This window comes from Myiozetetes cayanensis, unplaced genomic scaffold, assembly GCF_022539395.1.
Source record: "Myiozetetes cayanensis isolate MyiCay16 unplaced genomic scaffold, myiCay2020 scf56, whole genome shotgun sequence".
Lineage (NCBI taxonomy): Eukaryota > Metazoa > Chordata > Aves > Passeriformes > Tyrannidae > Myiozetetes > Myiozetetes cayanensis.
In genome coordinates, this window is record NW_026087809.1 from 259,033 (window position 1) to 282,357 (window position 23,325).

The 23,325-nt window shown below is 43.3% G+C and overlaps 1 protein-coding gene across 4 annotated transcripts in view; it reads left to right on the forward strand.

The window, feature by feature from the left end:
- LOC126650134 (ras GTPase-activating protein 1-like) overlaps positions 1–23,325 on the forward strand; it is a 140,600-nt gene that overhangs the window by 77,163 nt on the left and 40,112 nt on the right. The window contains exons 23-26 of one of the 4 annotated variants that reach the window (XM_050334600.1): positions 8,736–8,824; positions 11,575–11,652; positions 12,964–13,098; positions 14,849–15,840. In XM_050334600.1, the coding sequence (XP_050190557.1) occupies positions 8,736–8,824; positions 11,575–11,652; positions 12,964–13,098; positions 14,849–14,932 (386 nt within the window). In that variant the 3' untranslated portion in view covers positions 14,933–15,840. Of the gene's footprint in view, positions 1–8,735; positions 8,825–11,574; positions 11,653–12,963; positions 13,099–13,193; positions 14,670–14,848; positions 15,841–23,325 lie in introns of those variants that run through there. The other 3 variants (XM_050334603.1, XM_050334602.1, XM_050334601.1) reach the window with 3 other exon arrangements.

The following is a 23,325-nucleotide window of genomic DNA, read 5'->3' on the forward strand; positions in this document are numbered from 1 at the left end:
GCACCTAAACCTATATATATCTTGGCCTATGAAAAGGTTTTTTTCAGACTGGGAAAAAGAACCAATATTGCTTTGTTGATGTTCTATTTAGTGACCTCAGTTTATAATGTGGCAAACTCAAGGACCGTGAGTTTCATTGGGAATGTGTATTCAGGATTGTCTATGTGCCCTGGGCTCAGTTGCTACCTCTGGGGTTTTATTGATAATGGCACCTAGCCCCGGTGGGGGAACAGGGGGGGTGTGATTTTTCCCAGCCTTTAACCCCTTTCTCCTTCAGGTCTGCTGCAACAGTTTTTGAAAAGGTTGAATTCCCTCTGGATGCTAGGGATAGCATAATCTTGTTACTATATCTGCCAGGTTTCCTCAGTATGGTCTACCTTGTGTTTGGAGACAGGACTAAGATCTATAGGAAAGGTGTCCAGAGGCCTGCCCCAGGGGTGGATAAACTTAAGCGTCTTGGAATGTGGGAGGACATGGGCCAGATTTTGGAGAACTTCTCTCCTCCAATGGTCTGGAAGTTCATCCCTGAACAATTTCAGGACACTGTTAAAGTGATAAGATATGTGAAGGAAAATGCTGTGTCAGCTCCAGAGAGGGGCAGCTTACTGCGACACGCTGGGCCCTGGCCACTGCCTACCAAATGCTGCTTGGTATGGTACAGCACCTTCAGGGGGAAAGGAAAGGAAACAAAATAACAGGTACCATGACCACTCAGGTTGTAGTTAAACCAGAAAGGCAACACAAGCCAGTAGAAGTCACCCCTGTCCAAAAGAGGAAATACAAGACCAAATCACTTTGCCTGGTGGATGACAATGGGGAAGCAGGACCCTCGCCATCGGTGGACTCAGAACCAGAAATAACCACCGAATTGCTATCGTTCAATAATCTATGCAATCTGAGGAAAGACATCACTTGACAAATAGATGAGCCCATATTGACCTGGTTGATCTGAGTCTGGGATCTTGCGGGCAAAGGTACACTCCTGGATGGTGCTGAAGTGAGGTTTTTAGGATCCCTGTCCCAGGATGTGGGCATTGATCAGGGGTTCATGAGGAAATCAGAACCCCTCAACCTCTGGATGCGACTTTTAACAAGTATGAGGGATAGATATGCTTACAGGCATGACCTCCAGGTGCATCATGGCCCCTGGAGAACCATGGAACAAGGAATCCCTCAGCTGAGAGAACTGGTGTTGCTAGAGGTACTTTTTGCAAGGGACAGGCAACCCAATAATGACCCAGACAAGGTCAAGTGCATATCACAGATGTGGTTGAAACTCGCACACCAAGGGCCATCAATATATTCCAACTTCTTAGTGACAATGCACTGGAAGGAGAACCAAGAGACAGTGGGTGCTATAATGAATAAACTCCCGACATATGATGAGATTGTCCACTTCCTGTTACAGGCCCACATCTCTTCCATAGAGAAACTGGCTGTAGATCTCAGGACTCTAGCAGAGGAAGTTAGAGATGGCAATCAAAAACTCAGGAGTGTAAAGAGAACATCATCCATGTCTTGCCAGTGCAAACTAGAGTCCCTGCTATTAGAAGCAGGTGTTCCCTGGCTAGGGAGAGGGGGTACACCCCACAAGGCAACCTGTGGTTCTTCCTACACAAACATGGGGAAGACATGAGGAGGTGGATGGAAAACCCACCTCTGTTCTAGCAGCATGGATACGGGAACTAAAGGAAAAAGTGACTACTAGATGATATTCATTGAGGATGGATGTAGCTCCAGTCTCCCATGGGCAAGTACCTAGAGAGAACAGAAGGGATGATGACATGTCCAATCCTCTGGAAGTGACCTCCAGGATGTATGCACAGGGAAGAAGCAATGACTACCAAAACCAACACTAGAGGGGCCCTGCCTCTAGCCAGGTAGAGCCACGGGATGTGTCTATTGTACTGTGCAGATCCTGTGGCCTGGTTCATCAGACCCACAAGAATGTAAGGCCTTGGTTGACACTGGTGCACAATGCACTCTGATGCTGTCAGGACATGAGAGGGCAGAATCTATTTCCATTTATGGGGTGACAGGGGGGTCCCAACAGTTGACCGTGTTGGAAGCTGAAGTGAGTGACTGGGCAGGAGTGGCAACGACATCCCATTGTGATTGGTCCAGAGGCCCTGTGTATCCTTGGTATCAATTATCTCAAGAATGGGTATTTCAAAGACCCAAAAGGGTCGTTGGGCTTTTGGGATAGCTGCTGTAGAGACAGAAGGGATTAAAATGTTGAACATGTTGCCTAGTCTCTCAGGAGACCCTTCTGCTGTGGGACTACTAAGGGTTGAAGAACAGTAGGTGCCAATCACCACTGCAACAGTGCATCGTGGGCAATACCGCACTAACCGAGACTCCATGATCCCCATCCATAAGATGATTTGTGAGCTGGAGAGCCAGTGACTGGTCAGCAAGATTTGCTCACCCTTTAATATTCCTATATGGCCAGTGTGTAAGTCCAGTGGAGAATGAAGATTGACAGAGAACTATTGTACTTTGAATGAAGGTACCCCATCATTGAGTGCCGCTGTGCCAAACATGCTGGAGCTTCAGTATGAACTGGAGTCCAAGGCAGCAAAGTGGTTCCACTATTGACATTGCCAATGCGTTTTTCTCCATTCCTTTGGCAGCAGAGTGCAGGCCACAGTTTGCTTTCACCTGAAGGGGCGTGCAGTACACCTGGAACCAACTGCCCTAGGGGTGGAAACACAGTCCCACCATCTGTCAGTCAGGGACTGATTCAGGCTGCACCAGAGAAGAGTGAGGCTCCAGAACACTTTCAGTACATTGATGACATTGTATGGGGGAATATGGCAGAAGAAGTTTTTAAGAAAGAAGAGATTGTCCAGATTCTCCTGAAAACCACGTTTGCCATCAAAAGGAGTGAGGTCAGGGGACCTGCCTGGGAAATCCAGTTCCTGGGAATGAAGTGGCAGGATAGACGCTGTCAGATCCCAATGGAAGTGATTAGCAAGATAACAGCAATGTCTCCACCAACCAGCAAGAAGGAAACGCGAGCTTCCCTAGGCTCCATAGGCTTCTGGAAGGATGCATATCCCTGAGTACAGATAGATTGTAAGTCCTCTCTACCTTGTGGGTTGACCCTGGCCAGATACCAAGTACCCACTAAAGCTGCTCTCTCACTGTCCCTCTGCAATGGGACAGAGGAGAGACAAAAAAAGCAAAACAGCTAAGGATTCATGAGTTGAGATAACAGCTGGGAGAGGTCAGTTACTGATTACCTTCACAGGCAAAACAGACTCAAAGTGAGGATAGTACTTAAATTTATTACTAACAGGATAAGAGCCAAAGAGTGAGAAATAAAACAGTCTTAAAAAACACCTTCCCCCCATCCCTCCTTCCTTTCATGTTCTCCCTCCTCCCCCCCAACAGTGCAGGGGCACAAGGAATGGGGGGTATGGTCAGTTATTGTTTCTGACGCTGCTCAGAGAGAGGAGTCCTTCCCCTGCTCCTGTGGGGTCCCTCCCACGGGAGACAGTCCTTGATGGACCTCTCTGGTGTGAGTCCATCCCTCGGGCAGCAGTTCTTCCCAAACTACTGTCACGTGGGTCACTCCTCCATGGGGTGCAGTCCTGCACAAATGAGCTGTACTGGCGTGGTTCCCCCACAGGGACCACAAGTCCTACCCAAGAAAAACCTGATCCAGAGTGGGCTTCCCTCTCCATAGGCTGTAGGTCTCCGTCAGGACCCTGTTCCATCTTGGGCCTCCCACGGGGTCACAGCCTCCTTCATGCATCCACCTGTTCTAGCATGGGCTCCTCCATGGGCTGCAGGTGGGTCTCTGCAACCCGATAGTCCTCCATGGGCTGCAGGGGGACAGCCTGCTTCACTGTGGTCTTCACCACGGGCTGCAGGGGCCTCAGTTCTGGTGCCTGGAGCACTCCTTCCACTCCTTCTGCACCGACCTTGGTGTCTGTTCTTGTTCCCATATTCTCACTCCACTGTTCCCTGGCTGGAATCCTTCTGCGCAACAACCTTCTGTTCTTAAATATGTTATCACAGAGGCGTCACTATTACTCTTAATTGGTTTGGCCTTGGCCAGCAGCAGGAAGTCCATCCCGGAGCTGGTTGGCATTGGCTCCACAGGATAGGGGAAGCTTCTAGCAGCTTCTAACAGAAGCCACTCCTGTGGCCCCCCTCCACCACCAAAACCCAGCCACAGAAACCCACTACAAACACGTAAGAAGAATTATTTCCACTGGGGCCCCGAACAACAACAAGCCTTCGAACAGATTAAATAGGAGATTGTTCACATGGTAACCCTTGGGCCAGTCAGAACAGGACAGGAGGTGAAGAATGTGCTCTACTTCACAGCCGGGGAGAATGGTCCTTCCTGGAGCCTCTGGTAGAAGGTACTTGGTGAGACTTGAGGTCAACCACTTGGATTTTGGAGCTGAGGCTATAGAGGGTCTGAGACCAACTACACCCCAACAGAGAGGGAGATTCTAGCAGCAGAGGAAGGGGTTCAAGCTGCCTCAGAAGTGATTGGCATGAAAACACAGCTTCTACTGGCACCCTGACTACCAGTGCTGGGGTGGATGTTCAAAGGAAAATTTCCCTTCATGTATCATGCCACTGATGTTACATGGAGCAAGTGGATTGCCCTGATCACACAGAGAACCTGTATAGGAGACCCTAATTGCCCTGGGATTTTAGAGATAATCAAGAACTGGCCTGAAGGTGAGAACTTTGGTCTAGCAGATGAAGAGGAAGAAGAGCAGTTGGCACCTGCTGAGGAAGCTCCACTATACAATCAACTACCAAAGAAGAAACACACTATGCTCTTTTCATTGAGGGTTCCTGTCACATTGTAGGGATGAACCTAAAATGGAAAGCAGCTGTATGGAGCCCCACACGACAAGTTGCATAAGCCATTGAAGGACAAGGTGGATCAAGTCAATTTGCAGATCTCAGAGCCACCCAACTGGCCTTGGACATTGCTGAATGAGAGAAGTGGCCAAGACTTGACCTCTACACTGACTCATGGATGGTAGCCAATGCTCTGTGGGGATGGCTAGACAGATGGAAGAAGGCCAATTGGCAACTCAAAGGGAAACCCATCTGGGCTTCTGAAATGTGTCAAGACATCACTGCATCTGATTGTGAGAGTCTGCCATGTAGACGTACGTGTGCCTAAGAGTTGAGCTAACAAAAGAACATCATAACAACAAACAGGCAGATCGAGCTGCCCAAGTCAAAGTGTTGCTGGTAGATCTAGACTGGCACCACAAGGGAGAGGTGTTCCTACCTCAATGAGCCCATGATGCCTCTGGTCATCAGGGAAGATATGCCACCTACAGATGAACACAAGACCAAGGAGTGGATTTAACTATGGACACAGATCATCCAAAACTGTGAAACATGCACTGCAATCAAACAGGCCAAGTGGATAAAGCCTCTGTGGTATGGTGGACGGTCGTTGAAATGCAGATATAGAGAGGCCTGGCAGATTGATTACATCACACTGCCAAGGTAAATGCTATGTGCTTACCATAGTGGAAGCAACCACTGGATGGCTGGAGACACACTCTGTGCCTCATGCCAACTGCCCAGAATGCCATCCTGGTGTAAGTGTAGAAGACCCTTCCAGAAGATTTGACTACAAGGAGATTAGGGTTTTTTGCTAATGGAAGCTTTCCTGCTTGGAAAAAGGCATCTTTTCCAGAGACAGTTTTAGATGTTTTCTCCTCTTGCATTCCAGAAGAGCTGACTCCCAGGTATGAGAGAAAATAAATTCTTGCAGTCATATCTGAAAGCCCCACAACAGGGGGGACCAGGGATTACAAAAGCCCTGAGAAGAACAGGGGGTGTGTCTTTCCTTAGGCCTGATGCTGCTTTGTGCCGATACATTGAGTGTTCTCACCTGCCTGGTATTTTGGGGGTACCTGTGTGCATTTGACCCTTTTACTGGGCCTTGAAAAGCAAGTCTTGTGGCAACGTGAAACCCCAGAGCGAATTGAGTCAGACAATGGGACTCATTTCAAGAATAACCTAGTTACCACCTGGGCTAAAGACCATTGTATTGAGAAGGTATATCCTATTCCCTATCATGCACTAGCCACTGGGAAGATTGAACAGTGTAATGGACTGTTGAAAACCACTTTGAAGGTATTGGGTGGAGGGGACCTTCAAACATTTGGATCAGCACTTAGAGAAGGCCACCTGGTTAGTCAACACTAGAGACTCTGTCAGTCGAGCTGGCCCTGCCCAATCAGAGCACCTTCACACTGTAGATGAAGTCCCCATAGTGCACCTGAGAGGTATGTTAGGGAAAACAGTTGGATTAGTCCTGCCTCAAGCAAAGGCAAACCCATCTGTGGAATTTTTACTCAAGGATCAGGTTGCACTTTGGTGGGTAATGCAGAAAGATGGGGAAACATGGTGTATACCTCAAGGGGATCTGATTTTTGGGTAAAACTGTCTGTAACATTATACGTAAATGTTTATATATATGTGTATATATATATGTATATAATGGGAATGTGTGTATATATGTATGTATATAGTTGAAAGGTGTAAATCCGGGCATGACGTGAATGGTATAGAATAAGGGGTAGATAATGTTATGGTTACAAGCCAGGGAAGAGAATTATAACAATGAATATTCATACCATTACGTCATTTGAAGGGGGCCACCCTGCCCTCCCAGAAGAGGGAGTTGGGGGGGGGGGGTGTTGCCACAGGTAAAAGTTGTTTCTGGGGTCTCAACCATGGCCGAAAGCTGTCCCTGCCTGGCCTGGAAGTGTGCCATCTTGCTTCGGTCGCCAAAGCCATGTGGATGGTCCCCAAAGAAACTGTGGCAAAACTTGGTCCCTTCTGCTTCCTGCCAATTCTCCTCCTCCCATTTCTCCTCCGGAACACTAGTACAGAGTTGCGGTGCTGAAGCGGACAGCTCTGAGGTATGACTGAGCCAGCCAGGAGCCTCTCTGCTTTGCTCGCTGCTTGCCAAGCGGGAGATGGCTGCACCCCCCCCCCCACTGCTCCAAAGCCAGGGAACAAGGAGACTTCAAACTGGTACCACTGCTGCAGTTAAGACCTCAAGGAGGTGGTTGGTGGGGAAAAAAACCTTTGTCATTGTGTTTCCCCTTTGTTCCTGGGGAACCATGTGGGTGTTGGATTACTCTCCTTTTGGGGAAACTGTTTCCTCTGTATCTTTCTAGTTACTGTTATTTCCTTTTAGTAAACTGGGGTTTTTTTTCATTTATTTCACTTGCATTTTTATTTTGTCCCTCTATAAAAGGGGAGGGGAGTTCATCCTATTGGCGTTCCCACCTCCCAATATTTGTCTTTAAACCAGATTATCTTATTTTCTAACTTGGGGACTGCATTGAGACCACCATGTCTTTAGCTGTAAATTGAGTTGTTATCCATAAATTTGTGTCATCCCTTTTAAGCTTGTCTGTGTTTGTCCTGTTTATAAGTTCAGATAATATTATTCACTTTCCCTAAGTTTATGGACTCTATATGGGGTTGTCAGTGCTGTTAATTAAAAAAAAAACAAACAACAAAAAAAATAAGGGGGCTCTTTTTCTTTAGAAACAAAGTTTCTAACATACTTCCTTGCTGTAATGGGGCAGGAAGTGGGAGGGGAAATATTCTGAAGACTAGGTGTATACGTACAGTTCAGTTTCAGCAGCAATGTGCCTATCATGTCACCTCAACAACTATTCTCAAAAATCTTTACTGAAAAAAAATCGTCCTTTGTTTCAAATTTCTTAGTTGAGTTTTTTATTATAATACAATTCTTCAGATTAGTTCTTACCACCTGAACTTCCCAATTCTAAGGCTAGTAATGTTTTTCAGTATTGCTTCTTCAAAAGGATGTACAGTACTAAGTACTAAATGCTCTGAACAACTGAGATCAGTTTTATGATTAGTGCCTCAGTCTAAGCTTCATCTATGCCTAAAAAGTCAGAACTTATGTTTTTAATTAATTGCAATGCTGAGCAGGGAAGGGGCAGAAAGAAAGAAGATCAAAACCTACAGATAGACAGTGAAGAGTATATAGCATTCTTATGAAACACTGTGAAATTTAGAGTTTATATAAAAATCCTGTCCATTTTGGAACACTTAAATGGCCTGTAAGTAGAAAGCCAGATTTTACCATAACTGTTTAAAAACAAACCAAAGAACTCCATGCTTAACACTAATCTCTTAAATCTCTTAAAAACAACTTTTTTCAACAGGTGATTGTACCGAGAGTTTCTAGCATTTGATTTGTGCAGTAAATAGCTATACTTTCACAGAAATACAAGCCATGATTGCATGTAATATGCTTAGTCTATTTTCTTGGTACTCTTAATTTGAAGTATAATTTGCATAACAATGCAGGACCTACTTATATGGGTATATGCAAATAAGGAAAAGGGTAAACTTAATTATTTTATTAGATTCTTACAGCAAATTTTCCTTTCAACAGAGCTGTTTGATTTTTGTGTAAAGACTTTTTACTTAATTCTTAAAAATTTTGTTAACCTTAGGCTTCTGAGGAACACTTTATTTTGCTTACTTTATAAGCAACTAGTACAGAGTCAGATATGCATATTTATGTTTATTGTGGACATAATTACTAAAACACCAAAAGTTTTTTTGCTCATGAGATATTTTTCACATACAGTTCTCTTACAGCAGAGTATTTAATTCCATGATAAATAACTACTGGAAATTTTAAATGAAATGGTCAGTAACTTTCTACTTTCTATTCCTATCAGATTCTCCTTCCCCTACTGCTGCAAGAACTCTGACCCTGGTTGCCAAGTCTGTGCAGAATTTAGCAAATCTGGTTGAATTTGGAGCTAAGGTGAATATAATTTTCCACAGAACAGTCTAGGACATTTCAGTGTTCCTGTTAACAGCAACAGATTTTGTCTGTATTATTCTTATGCAAATCCTGATGTGTGACCTGGGTGTCTTATCAACAAGGAGGCCTTGTTCCTGCAGTTTCTTCTATCCTCTTCAATTGGAGCTCAACAGGGTATTGATTTAAACTAGAGCAGTAGCATAAAGTGGGGTTGAATTGGAAAGAGGAGTCAGTCATTTCAGAATGAGTCATCTAGAAACTTATGTGAATGATTTAGTACATACCATAAAGATTTTGAATCTGGTAGTATGAACAACAACAGTGATGTGTTAAAATAATTAATGAATTAATGACCATACTAGTAGGTATTACAGAGTGATGCAACCATATTTTCATGCTATGAGAACGGATAGACATTTGTTTCAAAGACAACAGTGGAAGTATGTGGACTGTTTTTTCAGTCTGTCAATGATGAAAAGGGTAGCAGTCATACTCTATTATTCATGGAATCATAGAATATCTCAAGTTGGAAGAGACCCATAAGGATCACTGAGTCCAACTCCCTGCTCCTCGCAGGACTACCTAAAACTAACTCATATGACTAAGACCATCACCCAAATGTTTCGTGAACTCTGATAGGCTTGGTGCTGCGACCACTTCCTTGGGGAGGCTGTTCCAGTGACCAACCACCCTCTCAGTGAAGAATCTTTTCCTAATGTCCAGTCTGAACAACCCCTGAAGCAGCTTCATTCCATTTTCCCATGTCCTATCACTGGTCACCAGAGAAGAAATCAGCATCTCCCTCTTTGCTGCACCCCTTGAGGAAGTTGTAGACCATGATGAGGTCACCCCTCAGCCTTTTCTAAGCTGAACAAACCAAGTGACCTCAGCCACCCTTGCCCTCGAGGTCTTTTGCTATCTTGGTCACTCTCCTCTGGACACACTTGAATAGTTTGATGTCCTTTTTATATTGAGGCACTCAAAACTGCACACAGTACTTGAGGTGGGACCACACCGGTGCAGTGTAGAGTGGGACAATTGCCTCCCTTGACTGACTAGCTATGCTGTGTCTGATGCATCCCAGGACACGGCTTGCCCTTTTGGCTACCAGGGCACACTGCTGACTCATATTCAACTTGTCATCAACTGGGACCCCTAGATCTCTTTCTGTGGGACTTCTTGTATGTATAGCCAGGATTGTCATGTGCCGGGTGGAGAATCCTGCACTTGCCCTTGTTAAATTTCATGTGGTTGGTGATTGCCCAGCTCTCTAGTCTACCCAGATCACTCTGTAAGGCCTCTCTACCATTGGAGTCCACAGCTCCTCCTACTTTATCATCAGCAAACTTAATGTACATTCGATTCCTGTATCCAGATCATTTATAAAAACATTAAAGAGCACTGGCCTAAAATCAAGCCCTGGGGAACCTCCCTGATGACTGGCTGCCAACCTGATTTTACTATAACCCCATTTACACTTTTAGCCTGACCCATCAGCCAATTGCTTGCCCAATGTATTATGAACTTTTCTAGTTATGTGCTGGACATTTTATCCAGAAGGATACTGTGACAGACAGTATCAAAAGCTTTGCTAAAATCCAAAACCACCACATCTACTGGCTTCCCTATGTCAAATAGATGAGTGTTGGAGTTGGAAAAGTGGGAGAGGAGAGGCAGGCAGCCATCCCTCCACAAAGAAAACATCTATGTGATGGTAAAATGAGTACATTTCCCTTATGAATATCCATATTCATAAAGACAACTGAAAAATGATAGAGTAGAAATCTGTGATTAGAAACAATCTGTTCAAGAAGGATATATCATTTGCCTGAAGTAGATGATGGGAGTCTTTTTGCATTTCCATTGATTATTTCATGTCAAAATGGGGAGACATCTTTCAGTAATATTGGCATGTTTCTGTACAGAACCTTGAAATACATTCCACATCCATGTTCTTTTATATACTGTATGTAATAATTCACTTTGAGCCCAATTAGGACTAAACTTCTAGCCTGGATATAGAATATTTTAATTCTGAAACAAATGAGCAACTACCAACCTCTGGCTCCCCCCTTACACACACACACACACACACACTTTTTCTTTTCTTATTGTTTAGACCAGTGTTTTCTGTTGGTACAGCATTTTGAAACATCCCTTTTATTTGTACTCATTTGCATACTGCTTGACATAATTTTGTAAATCAGTTTTACAAGTTGCCCTAAAAAAACTCAGGTTTTACTAAAGTTTCTATTGCATCACTAAAAGAATGCCAGCAACAACTGGTCTGTTCTGGTTCCCAAATCACAACATGGTTGAACAATAAAAATCTGTTGACTTAAGCATAATGAAAGAAAGTGATTTCAGGCTGCCATTATAAAGTCACTTGTCTGACACAACTTGGAATGTAAGCATTAATGAAAAAACAAGGAGATCAATTATGTCCTGATGTTACCTCTGAAAGTTTTTTGTTTATTATATAGTTGCAATGGAAAAAAGTCCATTTTCAGTATTTCAGAAATGTAAAATTTCATGTCGCAATGCATATATAAATAATTTCAGAGTCCCTCTGGAACACAGAAAAGTGTAATCTTTTGACTAGTTGCACATAAGTCATTATAAATTCACTTGAAAAAGATTACACATTTGTTTTGCAGTGTCATTTGTCTCTGATTACAATATGTTCACTTCAGGTATGTCTATTAAATTGGTATCAATTTGTTCTAATAAATACTTTTAAAAATTACTAGGAGCCATATATGGAGGGGGTAAATCCATTCATCAAGAGTAACAAACATCGCATGATCATGTTCTTAGATGAACTTGGGGTAAGTAGTTTTAAAAAAAAATTCCAAGTTGTATAGTAACGTGAGTTAAAATTCTTTATAGTTCTTGTTAACTAGCTCAAAAATGCATCAGCTTCCTCACAATTTTGAATGCTTGTGTGTGTCAGTTCAGTAACAAGCTGGCCTGTCACACAGAATTAAAACCAATTAAATGTCCTTTTAGAAAGATTTTATTAATTTAGTACTGTTGTAGACATGAGATCTATTTGAGTTTCTCCCCAAGGATTAAGGCTTTCAGTCAAAAATACCAATCTTCTAAAAAATATTTTAAAACAAAAAATTCTTATATGTAATTTGTCATATTGTTATGACCTGAGATTGAAAAAATTGAAGTTTTAAAAAATGTTGTCTTCTATTTTAGTTATACATTACCAAATGTCTCACTGTATGAATTCTATATATTGTAGTTTAAAAGAAAATAATAGTTGCAGTTCAATTTGAAACCATTACTGTTTTGTGTGTGATAGCTATAATGAGTTAGGAGTTCATGTATATCTATTTATGTATATGTTTAAACCAATTTTGTTTTAAAAATGAAGAGAAAAGAAATATGCCTATCTTCCTAAATTAATCCATTAAAAATGACCTAGAAAACATCTCAGACTATTTTGATAATCTATAAGAATTACTGTTTTGAAGTGTGTCATTCAGGTGGCTTGCCATGTCACCTTTTTCTGGTTAAATGGCAACTTCTGCATATTACGATACACTGTTTTTTTCTTTAAATGGCAGATTATGCATAAAGACTTGGAATATGGTTGGGTTTTAAAATAACTGATTAATCTACTGGTTTAGTTACATTATTTTATTAGTGGATTTACTGACTTGATAGTTTGGGGATTTTTTTTGGTGTCCATTTTTGCTGCTGCTATTGTCTGATTTAAATAATTTAAAACCCAAATAAAACAACAAACATATAATGGATGGATTCCCCTCATTTGAGGGGAAGATATGATATGAATCTCTTTTCTCAGTATCTTTCTGGACAGCTCAGAGGTAGCATAGCAGTATTAAATCCTCCTAGTAGGAATAGAAATTACTGTATATTTAGTAATCTCTCTATGTGAATTGTGTAACCATAATTAAAATGTCTTCATAAAATAGATTATTGTGGACAGGAGGAAATAAATAATTTCTATTAGTTAACATGGACAGAAGACTTAATTGTGAAGAAAAACATTGCAGTACTTACTTGCAGTATCAAAGCAACTGTTGGCAGGTCTATAGAACTGTAATTTAATTTCTTATATTCCTGGCTACTCACTAAGTCTGTTCTCATAATTTTTGTTAAAGAATGTTCCTGAGCTTCCAGACACTACAGAGAACTCTAGAACTGACTTGTCTCGTTATCTGGCAGCCTTGCATGAGATGTGTGTGGCACATTCAGATGAACTTCGCATACTCAGCAATGAGAGAGGTGTAATGCAGGTAAACTATAATGATTAACAAAAATCACACATACAGATAGCATGTCTAGACTTATTGTTTAACATCATGATTCCTTTGTAATTTTTTCTCTCCAGCAGTATGAGTGATAAATATGTACATTTCACCAGGAGGTTAATAGTTTTAAAGGTAAAGAAGCTCAAAACTGAAATAAGTATTTATGCAACAAATCCAAAGATGTTTTAAAGCAGTGGGTTTGGGGGGTTTTTTGGTTGGGGACAGGGGCGGTTGTACTACAGAAAGTCTTTTTCTTTTAGAGATGGTCTTCCTTAAATTTAATCAGTATCACCTTAAACTATTTCTTTAATGAATCATTTTTGAAGAGGTAGTTTTAAAAATAGTTTTAAGTTTAATTGCTTCAAAATAACTTCTTGTAATCAGATTTCTTATTATTCTCATGGTTTAAAGGCTGAGCTTTCTATATCCTGACTCTTTGAAGGCCTTAACTTAAACCCAAGTATAGAATCATAGAATCATATAATCAGATGGGCTGGAAAGGACCTCTGAGATCATCAAGTTCAACCCTTGATCCACTACCACCACGGTTACTAGAATATGTAGATGATAAATCTATATTTCATCTCAGCCGATGTTTTTTTGTCAGTAATGTTTTTTAAATAAGGGGATTACTGGGAACTCTTATGGTAATTTTGCAAATGGTGAAAATATATTTGTTTTTAATTAGCTTTGACAGAGGAAAGCTTAAGGAATTAAAAATGAAATAATGCTTCATTGTAGCAGTTAAAAAACTAATCTAGTTTAATAACTACTACAATTTGCTTCTTCAGTGGCATATGAGGGGAAAAAATCAACCATGTTCAAGTTTATAATTCACAGCTACTGCCTGTCTTGGCAAAGCAAAAATGATGGCTAGACTGGCAAGTCAGGAAAGTAGAAATTTTCAGTACTAAATACGTATTGCTTATAGATAAGGGATTGAATTTCTTTCACAAGGCCTACATCTGAAGTATTTAATGGTCACAGATGCAATACTGTTTCCTCAATACACCTATATTTCTACTTCAGAGGAGTAATTTTTCCTCATGGGTTTCCATAAATAAAACTCTTGTATCTATTTTCCTTTTTTCTCCTATAAGTGCCCTAATGTTCAGGATCAACCTGTTGTAGTTGAACACAGTTCTACTATAATTAAAAAATTATTGAACTCCTGACAGTGTGTTAGCAATACAGTTTCTCAGCCTGTTTTGTGTGTATGTTCAGTTGCATTTGGTTAAATTTAATGACCAGGTTTTCAGAAAGTTAAAGGGGGTGGTTCTGCTTGTGCAGAAATGAATTATATTATCACCTTTATTTTTTCCACTGGAGTTTTTTTCCATGTTCTTGGCCCAGTTCTGCACTTTCACATGGGGAAAATACCTCAGAATGGATTTTTGGTTTACAGATGGATTTTAACAAATAGGAGAACTGTTTCATTTTGAAACTCTCAGGTTAAGTTGGCAAGACTTAATAGGTCTCCATGGTTGCAGATAAATTGCATATTGCTGTTTTACAGTTGCCTTTTGAAGTAATGTCTTAGTGACTATGAAACTGGAGCTGGGGGGAGGGTGTGGGGGGGTGTGGGTTTAAATATACTGTAAACTACCTAATTATAAGTTTGGTAGGTTAATGTTGAGGATGCTTCTCTCAAGCAAGATGGGTTTTGGTTTTTTTCTAGTTGTTAATGTAGGGTATTACGGGGGGGGGGGTTGTTGTGTGTTTTTTTTTTCTACAGCATGTTCTTAAGAAGCTGTTGGCTATTACAGAACTCCTTCAACAAAAACAACATCAGTATTCACTGTCTAATAACATCAGGTAGCAGCCCTCTACCTGAATTCTGCATGGATCCAACGTCTAACATGGCAAGTGAACAAAAGTATCACTTCTTTTGCTCTTGCCAAAAATAGCACACCCTGTCACATTCCCAGCGATGTGTGAACTATGCAAAAAAGAAAACAAAGATTCTGTTGGTGAATGATTGAACCAGCAGCTCTTTAAACTATGTGTGCAGGATATTTGCACTTTTTTCCACTTGGAACCAATTTTTACAGCCTCTGAGCCTTGGTGTATAGTTTACCTTCTGCAAAGAAAATGCTGTGACTGTCTTGAACTTTGAAAATTATTTTCAACGCCTGGAATTGCCAAAGGTTTTCTGTCTTGTTGGAAAAGAATTACCAACTGACAAGGAAAGATATGCATTGTTTTGACAGCTACATGTAACTGGATAACATTATTGTAATTTCTGACTGTTTACAAGTATTATGACTTTTTCAACCATTTGAACACGTATTTGCAATTTTCAGAGTTTGATGGTTATGGTAAGAACAATCTTTCCTATATACTTTTTATACCATGCTGTTTCTCTTGCTGGAATCACATCAGAAGAATATGCAGAAGGGATCTTGTCAGTTTTATTCTTTCATGTGCCCTGATTCAGTCTAAATTATTCTTCCATCAAGGACTGTGTATCCATCCATGGAAATCACAATGCTTTTGTAAAATACTTACAAAAGTGAATAATTAGAATTCGGTAAATTTATTACCATTGTATCAGACATGCATGCATACATTAAACCATTTTATAAAATATATATTGGTTGGTCTTGGGTGTAATGTAAGGCTACCATGAATCTTATTCTTAAACCTGAAAAATAAGTTTTTAAAATAATCAGGCTGCCAATAGACTCTCTATAGAAACTGTGTAACTTTGGGTTCAAGTAATAGAACACTGTAAAAATGAAATTTGGATAACAGATATGGTTGGCTATTTATTTACTGTGTATAAAATGCATTTATAAAACTGACTGTAGGTAAACCTCAAAGTTGCATTTAGGTATGTATATTTAAAAATTGACACCACTACATATTTCCTAAAATAGTGTGTGAAAATTAATCTTGTAGTTTACCCCTCACCAGCAGCTTAGGCACCACACAAGTACTTGCTCAAATGCCACCCCACTCCCACCCCCCTGAAAAAAAGAAAAAAAAAAGGCAAGACAAGGAGAAAATAGCAAGAGCAAAAGCAAGAGAACTCAGGGGTTGAGAAAGATGAAGAAAACCAGAACAAGTGCTGCAAAGGTAATTATTCATCACCTCCCAGAAGCAGACTGATGTTCAGCCAGTCTCTGAACAACAGCTATCCCCTCCCCCCCCCCGCTCCCCCACCAAAAACCACATCCCTTCCCTTGACTTTTATTGCTGAGCATGACATTATATGTAATGGAATATCTCTTTGGCCAGTTCAGGTCAGCTGTCCCAGTTGTATCTGTTAGCGAAACTGGACTTGTCACACACTCAATCAAGGAGTTACATTCATACCACCTGAGACTTTAACCACTAGGACTTTGGAGTCCCTTCATGGTTAGTGGCTCCACTGAACCAATGGGTACCTCGTATTGACTCCAGACACACACACTCATGCAGATATTTTCCCTTTTGGCTTGACCCTAGGTTTCCCCAAGCAGAGTCTTAGGCTGAATCTTACAAATTAGTTTATTCATACAGTGGTGAGATAGAGCTTGAGCTGGGTGCCTCAGGAGAGGGGCCTTGCACAAAGAAATCCCTAGGCAATTATACCGTTACAATCTAAGCTCTCCACCCCTCGTGCAAAAGTTCGGTCCAATAGTAATATTGTGGTATGGGGTGGTCTTGTTCTTCATTGGGTCTCTTCATTGTCTCTAGGTGGGCCCATTTCTTCTCTTATCTCTAAGGTTACATCTTATGCTGATGGGGGTAGTGGTCTTCCTTATCTTCCAGCTGAAACTGGCTTTGGGGCCTCCTTTTACTTGAGTAGGTAAAAGTTCAGCGTATCTAGGTGAAAGTTCACATATTGCAACCTGAGGCTTCAGCACATCTAGTTACTAAAGTTAAGTTACAGAATTAATTAGGTTGGAAAAGACCTCTGAGATCATCAAGTCCAACCTATGATCTAACACCACCTTGTCTACTAGACCATGGCACTAAGTGCCACATCCAGTCTTTTCTAAAACACCTCCAGGGACAGTGACTCCACCACCTCCGTGGGGAGCCCATTCCAATGCTCAATCACTCTTTCTGTGAAGACTTTCTTCCTAATGTCCAACCTAAACTTCCCCCGGGGCAGCTTAAGACTGTGGCCTCTTGTCCTATTGCTAGTTGCCTGGGAGAAGAGTCTGACCCCCACCTGGCTACAACCTCCTTTCAGGTAGTTGCAAAAAGTGATAAGGTCTCCCCTGAGCCTCCCCTTCTCCAGGCTAAACAATCCCAGATCCCTTAGCCACTCCTCATAGGATTTGTGTTCCAGACCCTTCACCAGCCTCATTACCCTTCTTTGGACAACCTCCAGCACCTCAACATCCTTCCTAAACTGAGGAGCCCAGAACTGGACACAGTACTCAAGGTGTGGCCTAACCAGTGCCAAGTACAGGGGAAAAATTATTTCTCTGGTCCTGCTGGCCACACTATTCCTGATACAGGTCAGGATGCCATTGGCCTTCTTAGCCACCTGGGCACACTGCTGGCTTATTCTGTCAATCAGTATCCCCTCAGGTCCCTTTCTGTCTGGCTACTCTCCAGCCACTCTGTCCACAACCTTTAGTGCTCCATGGGGTTGTTGTGGCCAACGTGCAGGACCCAGTACTTGGTCATACCATTGGATTCAGCCCATCTATCCAGCCTGTCCAGGTCCCTCTGCAGAGCCCTCCTACCCTCCAGCAGATCGATACTCCTCCCACAAATTGGTGTAATCTGCAAATTTGGTAGACTCGATCCCCTCATCCAGATCATCAATAAAGATATTAAACAGGACTGGGCCCAACACTGATCCCTAGGGGACACCACTCCTGTCTGGCCACCAACTGGATTCAGCACCATTCACCGCCACTCTCTGGGCCCAGCCATCCAGCCAGTTCTTAACCCAACAGAGTGCACCTGTCCAAGCTGTGGGCTGCCAGCTTTTCCAGGAATATACTATGGGAGATGATGTCAAAAGCTTTGCTGAAGTCTGGGCAGACTACATCCACAGCCTTCCTCTCATCCATCAGGCATGTCACCTAATCATAAAAGGAGATCACATTGGTCAGGCAGGACCTGCCCCTCCTAAATCCATGCTGGCTGGTTCTGATGCCCTGGCTGTCCTGTAGGTGCCATGTGATCACAGTCAAAATTATCTGCTCTATAACCTTGCCAGGCACCGAGGTCAGGTTAAAAGGCCTGTTGTTTCCCAGATCCTCCTTCTGATCCTTCTTATGAATGGGTGTTACACTGACTATTTGGCTCCCTGTCCCTATCTAATAGCTCAGGAGGCCAGTTGTCCTGAGGATGATCAGTCTTATTGTTGAAAACTGAGGCAAAGAAGGTGTTAAGTACCTCATCTTTTCCTCATCTTTGCTAATTATATTCCCCCCAAGTCCAATAAAGAATGGATGTTTTCTTTGCCCCTCATTTTGCTATTAATGTATTTATAAAAATACTTTTTATTATCCTATACAGAAGTGGGCAGATAAAGTTCAAATTGTGTTTTCGTCTTTCTAATTTTCTTTCTGCATCACCTAACAACATGCTTAAACACTTCCTGAGTTGCCTGCCCTTTTTTCCAAAGGTGATAAACCCTCTTTTTTCCCCTGCGTTCCTGCAAAAGCTCTCTGCCCAGCCAGGCCAGTTGTCTTCCCCGCCAACTCATCTTTCAGCACATAAGGACAGCCTGCTCCTGTGCTTTCAAGATTTCTTTCCTGAAGTATTTCCATCCTTCCTGGACCTCTTTGTGTTTAAGGGCTGTTCCCAAAGTACTCTCCAAATCAGCCTCCTGAATAGGCTGAAGTCTGCCTTCCAGAAGCTCAGGGTAGAGGTTTTGCTGCTACCCTTCCTTGTTTCACCAAGTACTGAAAACTATCATGGTCAGTGTACTGCAGATGGCCTCGGACCACCACATCTCCCAGCAGCTCTTCTCAGCTTGTAAACAGCAGGTTAACAGGGCCCCACCCCTGGTAGGCTCACTCACCAGCTGTGACAAGAAGCTATCCTCCTTACACTCCAAGAACCTCCTTAAACTGCCTCTTCTCTGCTGTGTTGAGTTCCCAGCAGACATCCGTCAGACATCTGGTCGGTGCGTAAGTCTAATGGAGGATGGAGACTGACTATGGACTATCATGGTCTGAATGAAGCCACCCTGCCGCTGAGTATCCCTGTTCCAGACATGTTGGAGCTCCAGTATGAGCTGGAGTCTAAGGCAGCGAGGTGGTACGCCACTATTGACATCGCGAATGCGTTCTTCTCCATCCCCTTAGCAGCAGAGTGCAGGCCGCAGTTTGCTTTCATGTGGAGGGGCGTGCAGTACACGTGGAACCGACAGCCCCAGGGGTGGAAACACAGTCCCACCATCTGCCACGGACTGATCCAGGATACGTTAGAGAAAGGGGAAGCCCCAGAATATCTGCAGTACATTGATGACATCATCGTATGGGGGGACACAGCAGAAGAGGTCTCCGAGAAAGGAAAGATCATCCAGATTCTCCTGGGAGTTGGGTTTGCCATCAAAAAGAGTAAGGTCAAGGGACCTGCCCGAGGGATCCAGTTCCTGGGAGTAAAATGGCAAGATGGACATTGTGCAATCCTGACTGAAGTCATCGATAAAATCACAGCAATGGCCCCACCAACCAGTAAGAACAAAACACAAACTTTCCTGGGTGCCATCGGTTTCTGGAGAATGCACATCCCCGAGTACAGTCAAATCGTAAACCCTCTCTATCTGGTAACCCACAAGAAGAAAGATTTCCAGTGGGGCCCTGAACAGCAACAAGCATTTGAAGAGATTAAGCAGGAGATTGCCCATGCTGTAGCCCTTAGGCCAGTCAGGACAGGACCAGATGTGAAAAATGTACTCTACTCTGCATCTGGGAATAAGGGCCTCTCCTGGAGCCTCTGGCAGAAGGAGTCTGGTGAGACCCAAGGCCACCACTTGGATTCTTGAGCTGAAGCTACAGAGGATTGGAAGCCAATTACACTCCAACAGAAAGGGAGATCCTGGCAGCTTATGAAGGAGTACAAGCTGCCTCAGAGGTGATTGGCACAGAAGAACAACTCCTCCTGGCACCTCGACTACCGGTGTTGAGTTGGATGTTCAAAGGGAAGACGCCCTCTACGCATCATGCCACTGATGCCACCTGGAGTAAGTGGATTGCCCTGATCACGCAGTTCGCCCGCATTGGAAATCCAAATCACCCTGGGATCCTAGAAATCATCGCGAACTGGCTGGAAGGTGAGAATTTTAGTCTAGCAGAGAAAGAAGAAGGGGAGCAGGTGGTACAGGCAGAGGAAGCCCCAGCATACAACCACCAGAAGTAGAAATGCGCTACGCACTCTTTACTGATGGTTCCTGCTGCATTGTAGGGATGAAACGTAAATGGAAAGCAACTATATGGAGCCCCACAGGACAAGTTGCAGAAGCTACAGAAGGAGAAGGTGAATCGAGCCAATTCGCAGAGCTCAAAGCTGTCCAGTTAGTATTGGACATTGCTGAACGAGAGAAGTGGCCAAAATTTTACCTCTGCACTGATTCATGGATGGTGGCCAATGCCCTGTGGGGGTGGTTGGACAGGTGGAAGAAGGCCAATTGGAAACATAGAGGGAAACCCATCAGGGCCGCTGATATATGGCAAGACATTGCTACCCAGGTAGAGAAGCTGATTGTGAGAGTCCTCCATGTAGATGCCCATGTGCCCAAAAATCAAGCCAAAGAAGAGCATCGCAACAACGAACAGGCAGACCGAGCTGCACAAGTCAAGGTGTCACAGGTGGATCTGGACTGGTAGCACAAAGGAGAGTTGTTCTTAGTGCGATGGGCCCATGATGCCTCTGGCCATCAGGGCAGAGATGCCACCTATAGATGGGCATGAGATTGAGGGGTGGATCTAACCATGGATGCTATTTCTCAGGTTATCCATGACTGTGAGACATGCACTTCCGTTAAACAGGCTAAGAGACTGAAACCCCTGTGGTATGGTGGATGTTGGAGTAAATACAGGTACAAGGAGGCTTGGCAAGTTGATTACATCACACTGCCACAGACCCATCAAGGTAAGCGCTATGTGCTCACCATGGTGGAAACCACCACTGGATGGCTCGAGACGCATCCGGTGCCCCATGCCACTGCGAGAAATACCATCCTGGGCCTCAAAAAGCAAGTCCTGTGGTGACACGGCACCCCAGAGCAAATTGAGTCAGATAATGGGACACACTTCAAGAATAGTTTAGATACCACCTGGGCAAAGGAGCATGGCATTGAGTGGGTGTATCACATCTCATACCATGCAGCAGCTGCAGGGAAGGTTGAATGGTGTAATGGACTGTTGAAGACTACCCTGAAAGCATTAGGTGGAGGGACTTTCAAACACTGGGATCAGCACATAGCGAAGGCTACATGGTTAGTCAACACTAGAGGTTCTGTCAATCGAGCTGGCCCTGCCCAATCAGAGTCCTTTCACACCGTAGATGGAGACAAAGTGCCAGTGATTCACATGAGAGGTATGTTAGGTAAAACAGTTTGGGTTAACCCTGCCTCGAGCAAAGGCAAATCCATTCGTGGGATTGTTTTTGCCCACGGACCTGGTTGCACATGGTGGGTGATGGAAGAAGTTGGAGAAACCCGGTGCATACCTCAAGGGGATTGGCTATGAGCTTTACTTTAAGATATAGATATAGGGTTCTTGAATACCTCAAGATAGTGTTAAGAGAATAAGCCACGGGCTTGTTCTCAAGGAATTTCTTTATTAATTTAGGCGAGTAGATAAGGGGACTTGGCCAAAGTTCAAAAGGACACTACACAAGCTAGACAAAAATGTTCCACTACAATACTGGTTCAACATATACTATTAATCCACAACGCTAAAGTCAAAATCCAACCAATTCCACAACATTTAAATCAAGATCCAATCCCTCCAGCTCCAAACCACCCTAAGCATCAAGAAAAGAGCAAAGAAAGAAGCAGAGGGATCAAGAAGAGAGGAGAAAGAGGGAGAGACAGATTATATAGCTACCACTGAAGCCTTGTAGAAGACCAGTTCTCACAAGTCCAATGGCAGGGCCACGACATGAGGCAAAAACATGCCCTTGGTTTTATTTGTTCTGTTCTCTATGGCCAACCCCTCCAGGCAGGGTCTTTGACCCACCACTCACTCTGGGGGTTCCAGGCCAGGGTGAGGGGCAGTGTCCTCACCGTCCCTGCCAATCTGAGGCTGGGTGAAGGGCTGCAGGACGTGTGGTGTGTTATAGTTTTCCCGGGTTTTTTGTGACTGACACCTACTCTGGTGCTTCCTTTGTGGGCTTCAGGGGCTGCCATGAGGGACACGACACCACCCCACCTCCGTGAGGTTCAACCCATCCCTTACCCCTCCACACACAGACACTCCCCACAAGGTGGTTCTGACCCAATAATAACTAATCTGGTGTCTAACTCTCCACCAGTCTATTTCCCTTTCACTTTCCCTAATATTCCTTAGCTTTTCCACTTCTCCCTTAAGCTCTGCCACTAGACAGAGCAGATCATTCACTGGTTCACATCGTACACAGGTGTCTTTTGCACTGTACTCTGGTACTAATGCCAGGCTCATACACTCCCTGCAGCCAGTGACCTGGACAGCTGCACCCTTCTTGAGTGGTTCTGTCTGGATTACCACACTCCTGCTAGCAGCAGCAGCAATGGCTTTAGGTCATTTGAAAACCATTGCTGGATCTAGTTGGGAAAAAAAAACCAAAAACAAACCACCACACCTATCACACAATCCACCACCAGGAGTTGGGAGGGTGGCTACACCCTTTCTTGCTCGAACTTCTGAGCAAACTGCCATGCCACTCCTGTTTGCCACCCTCCAGGTTGCTCATGTTCCCTGGAACTGTTTAAATCTCCCACAAATAGTCCTGGCAACACCCCTTGCTTGCCTAATTGGCTGCCAAGAGCTGCCAAGTTATACTTATTACACTAAGTTATTTATTTTCTTTATTTCTTTAGAGTGTCCCCTCCAAACTTCTTACTCCTCAGCCTACTCCTGGTGGGGCAGAGTGGAAAAACCAGAAAGCCTGGGCACTGTGCTAACACTGTTTAGCCATAGTAGAAACACTGGTGTGTTGTCAAGATTGTTATAGTCACAAGTACACAGCATCACACAGGCTTCTGCAAAGAAAGTTAACTCCATCCCAGCCAAAACCAGTACAATGAAATCCTTTGATTTAGCTTTGGAC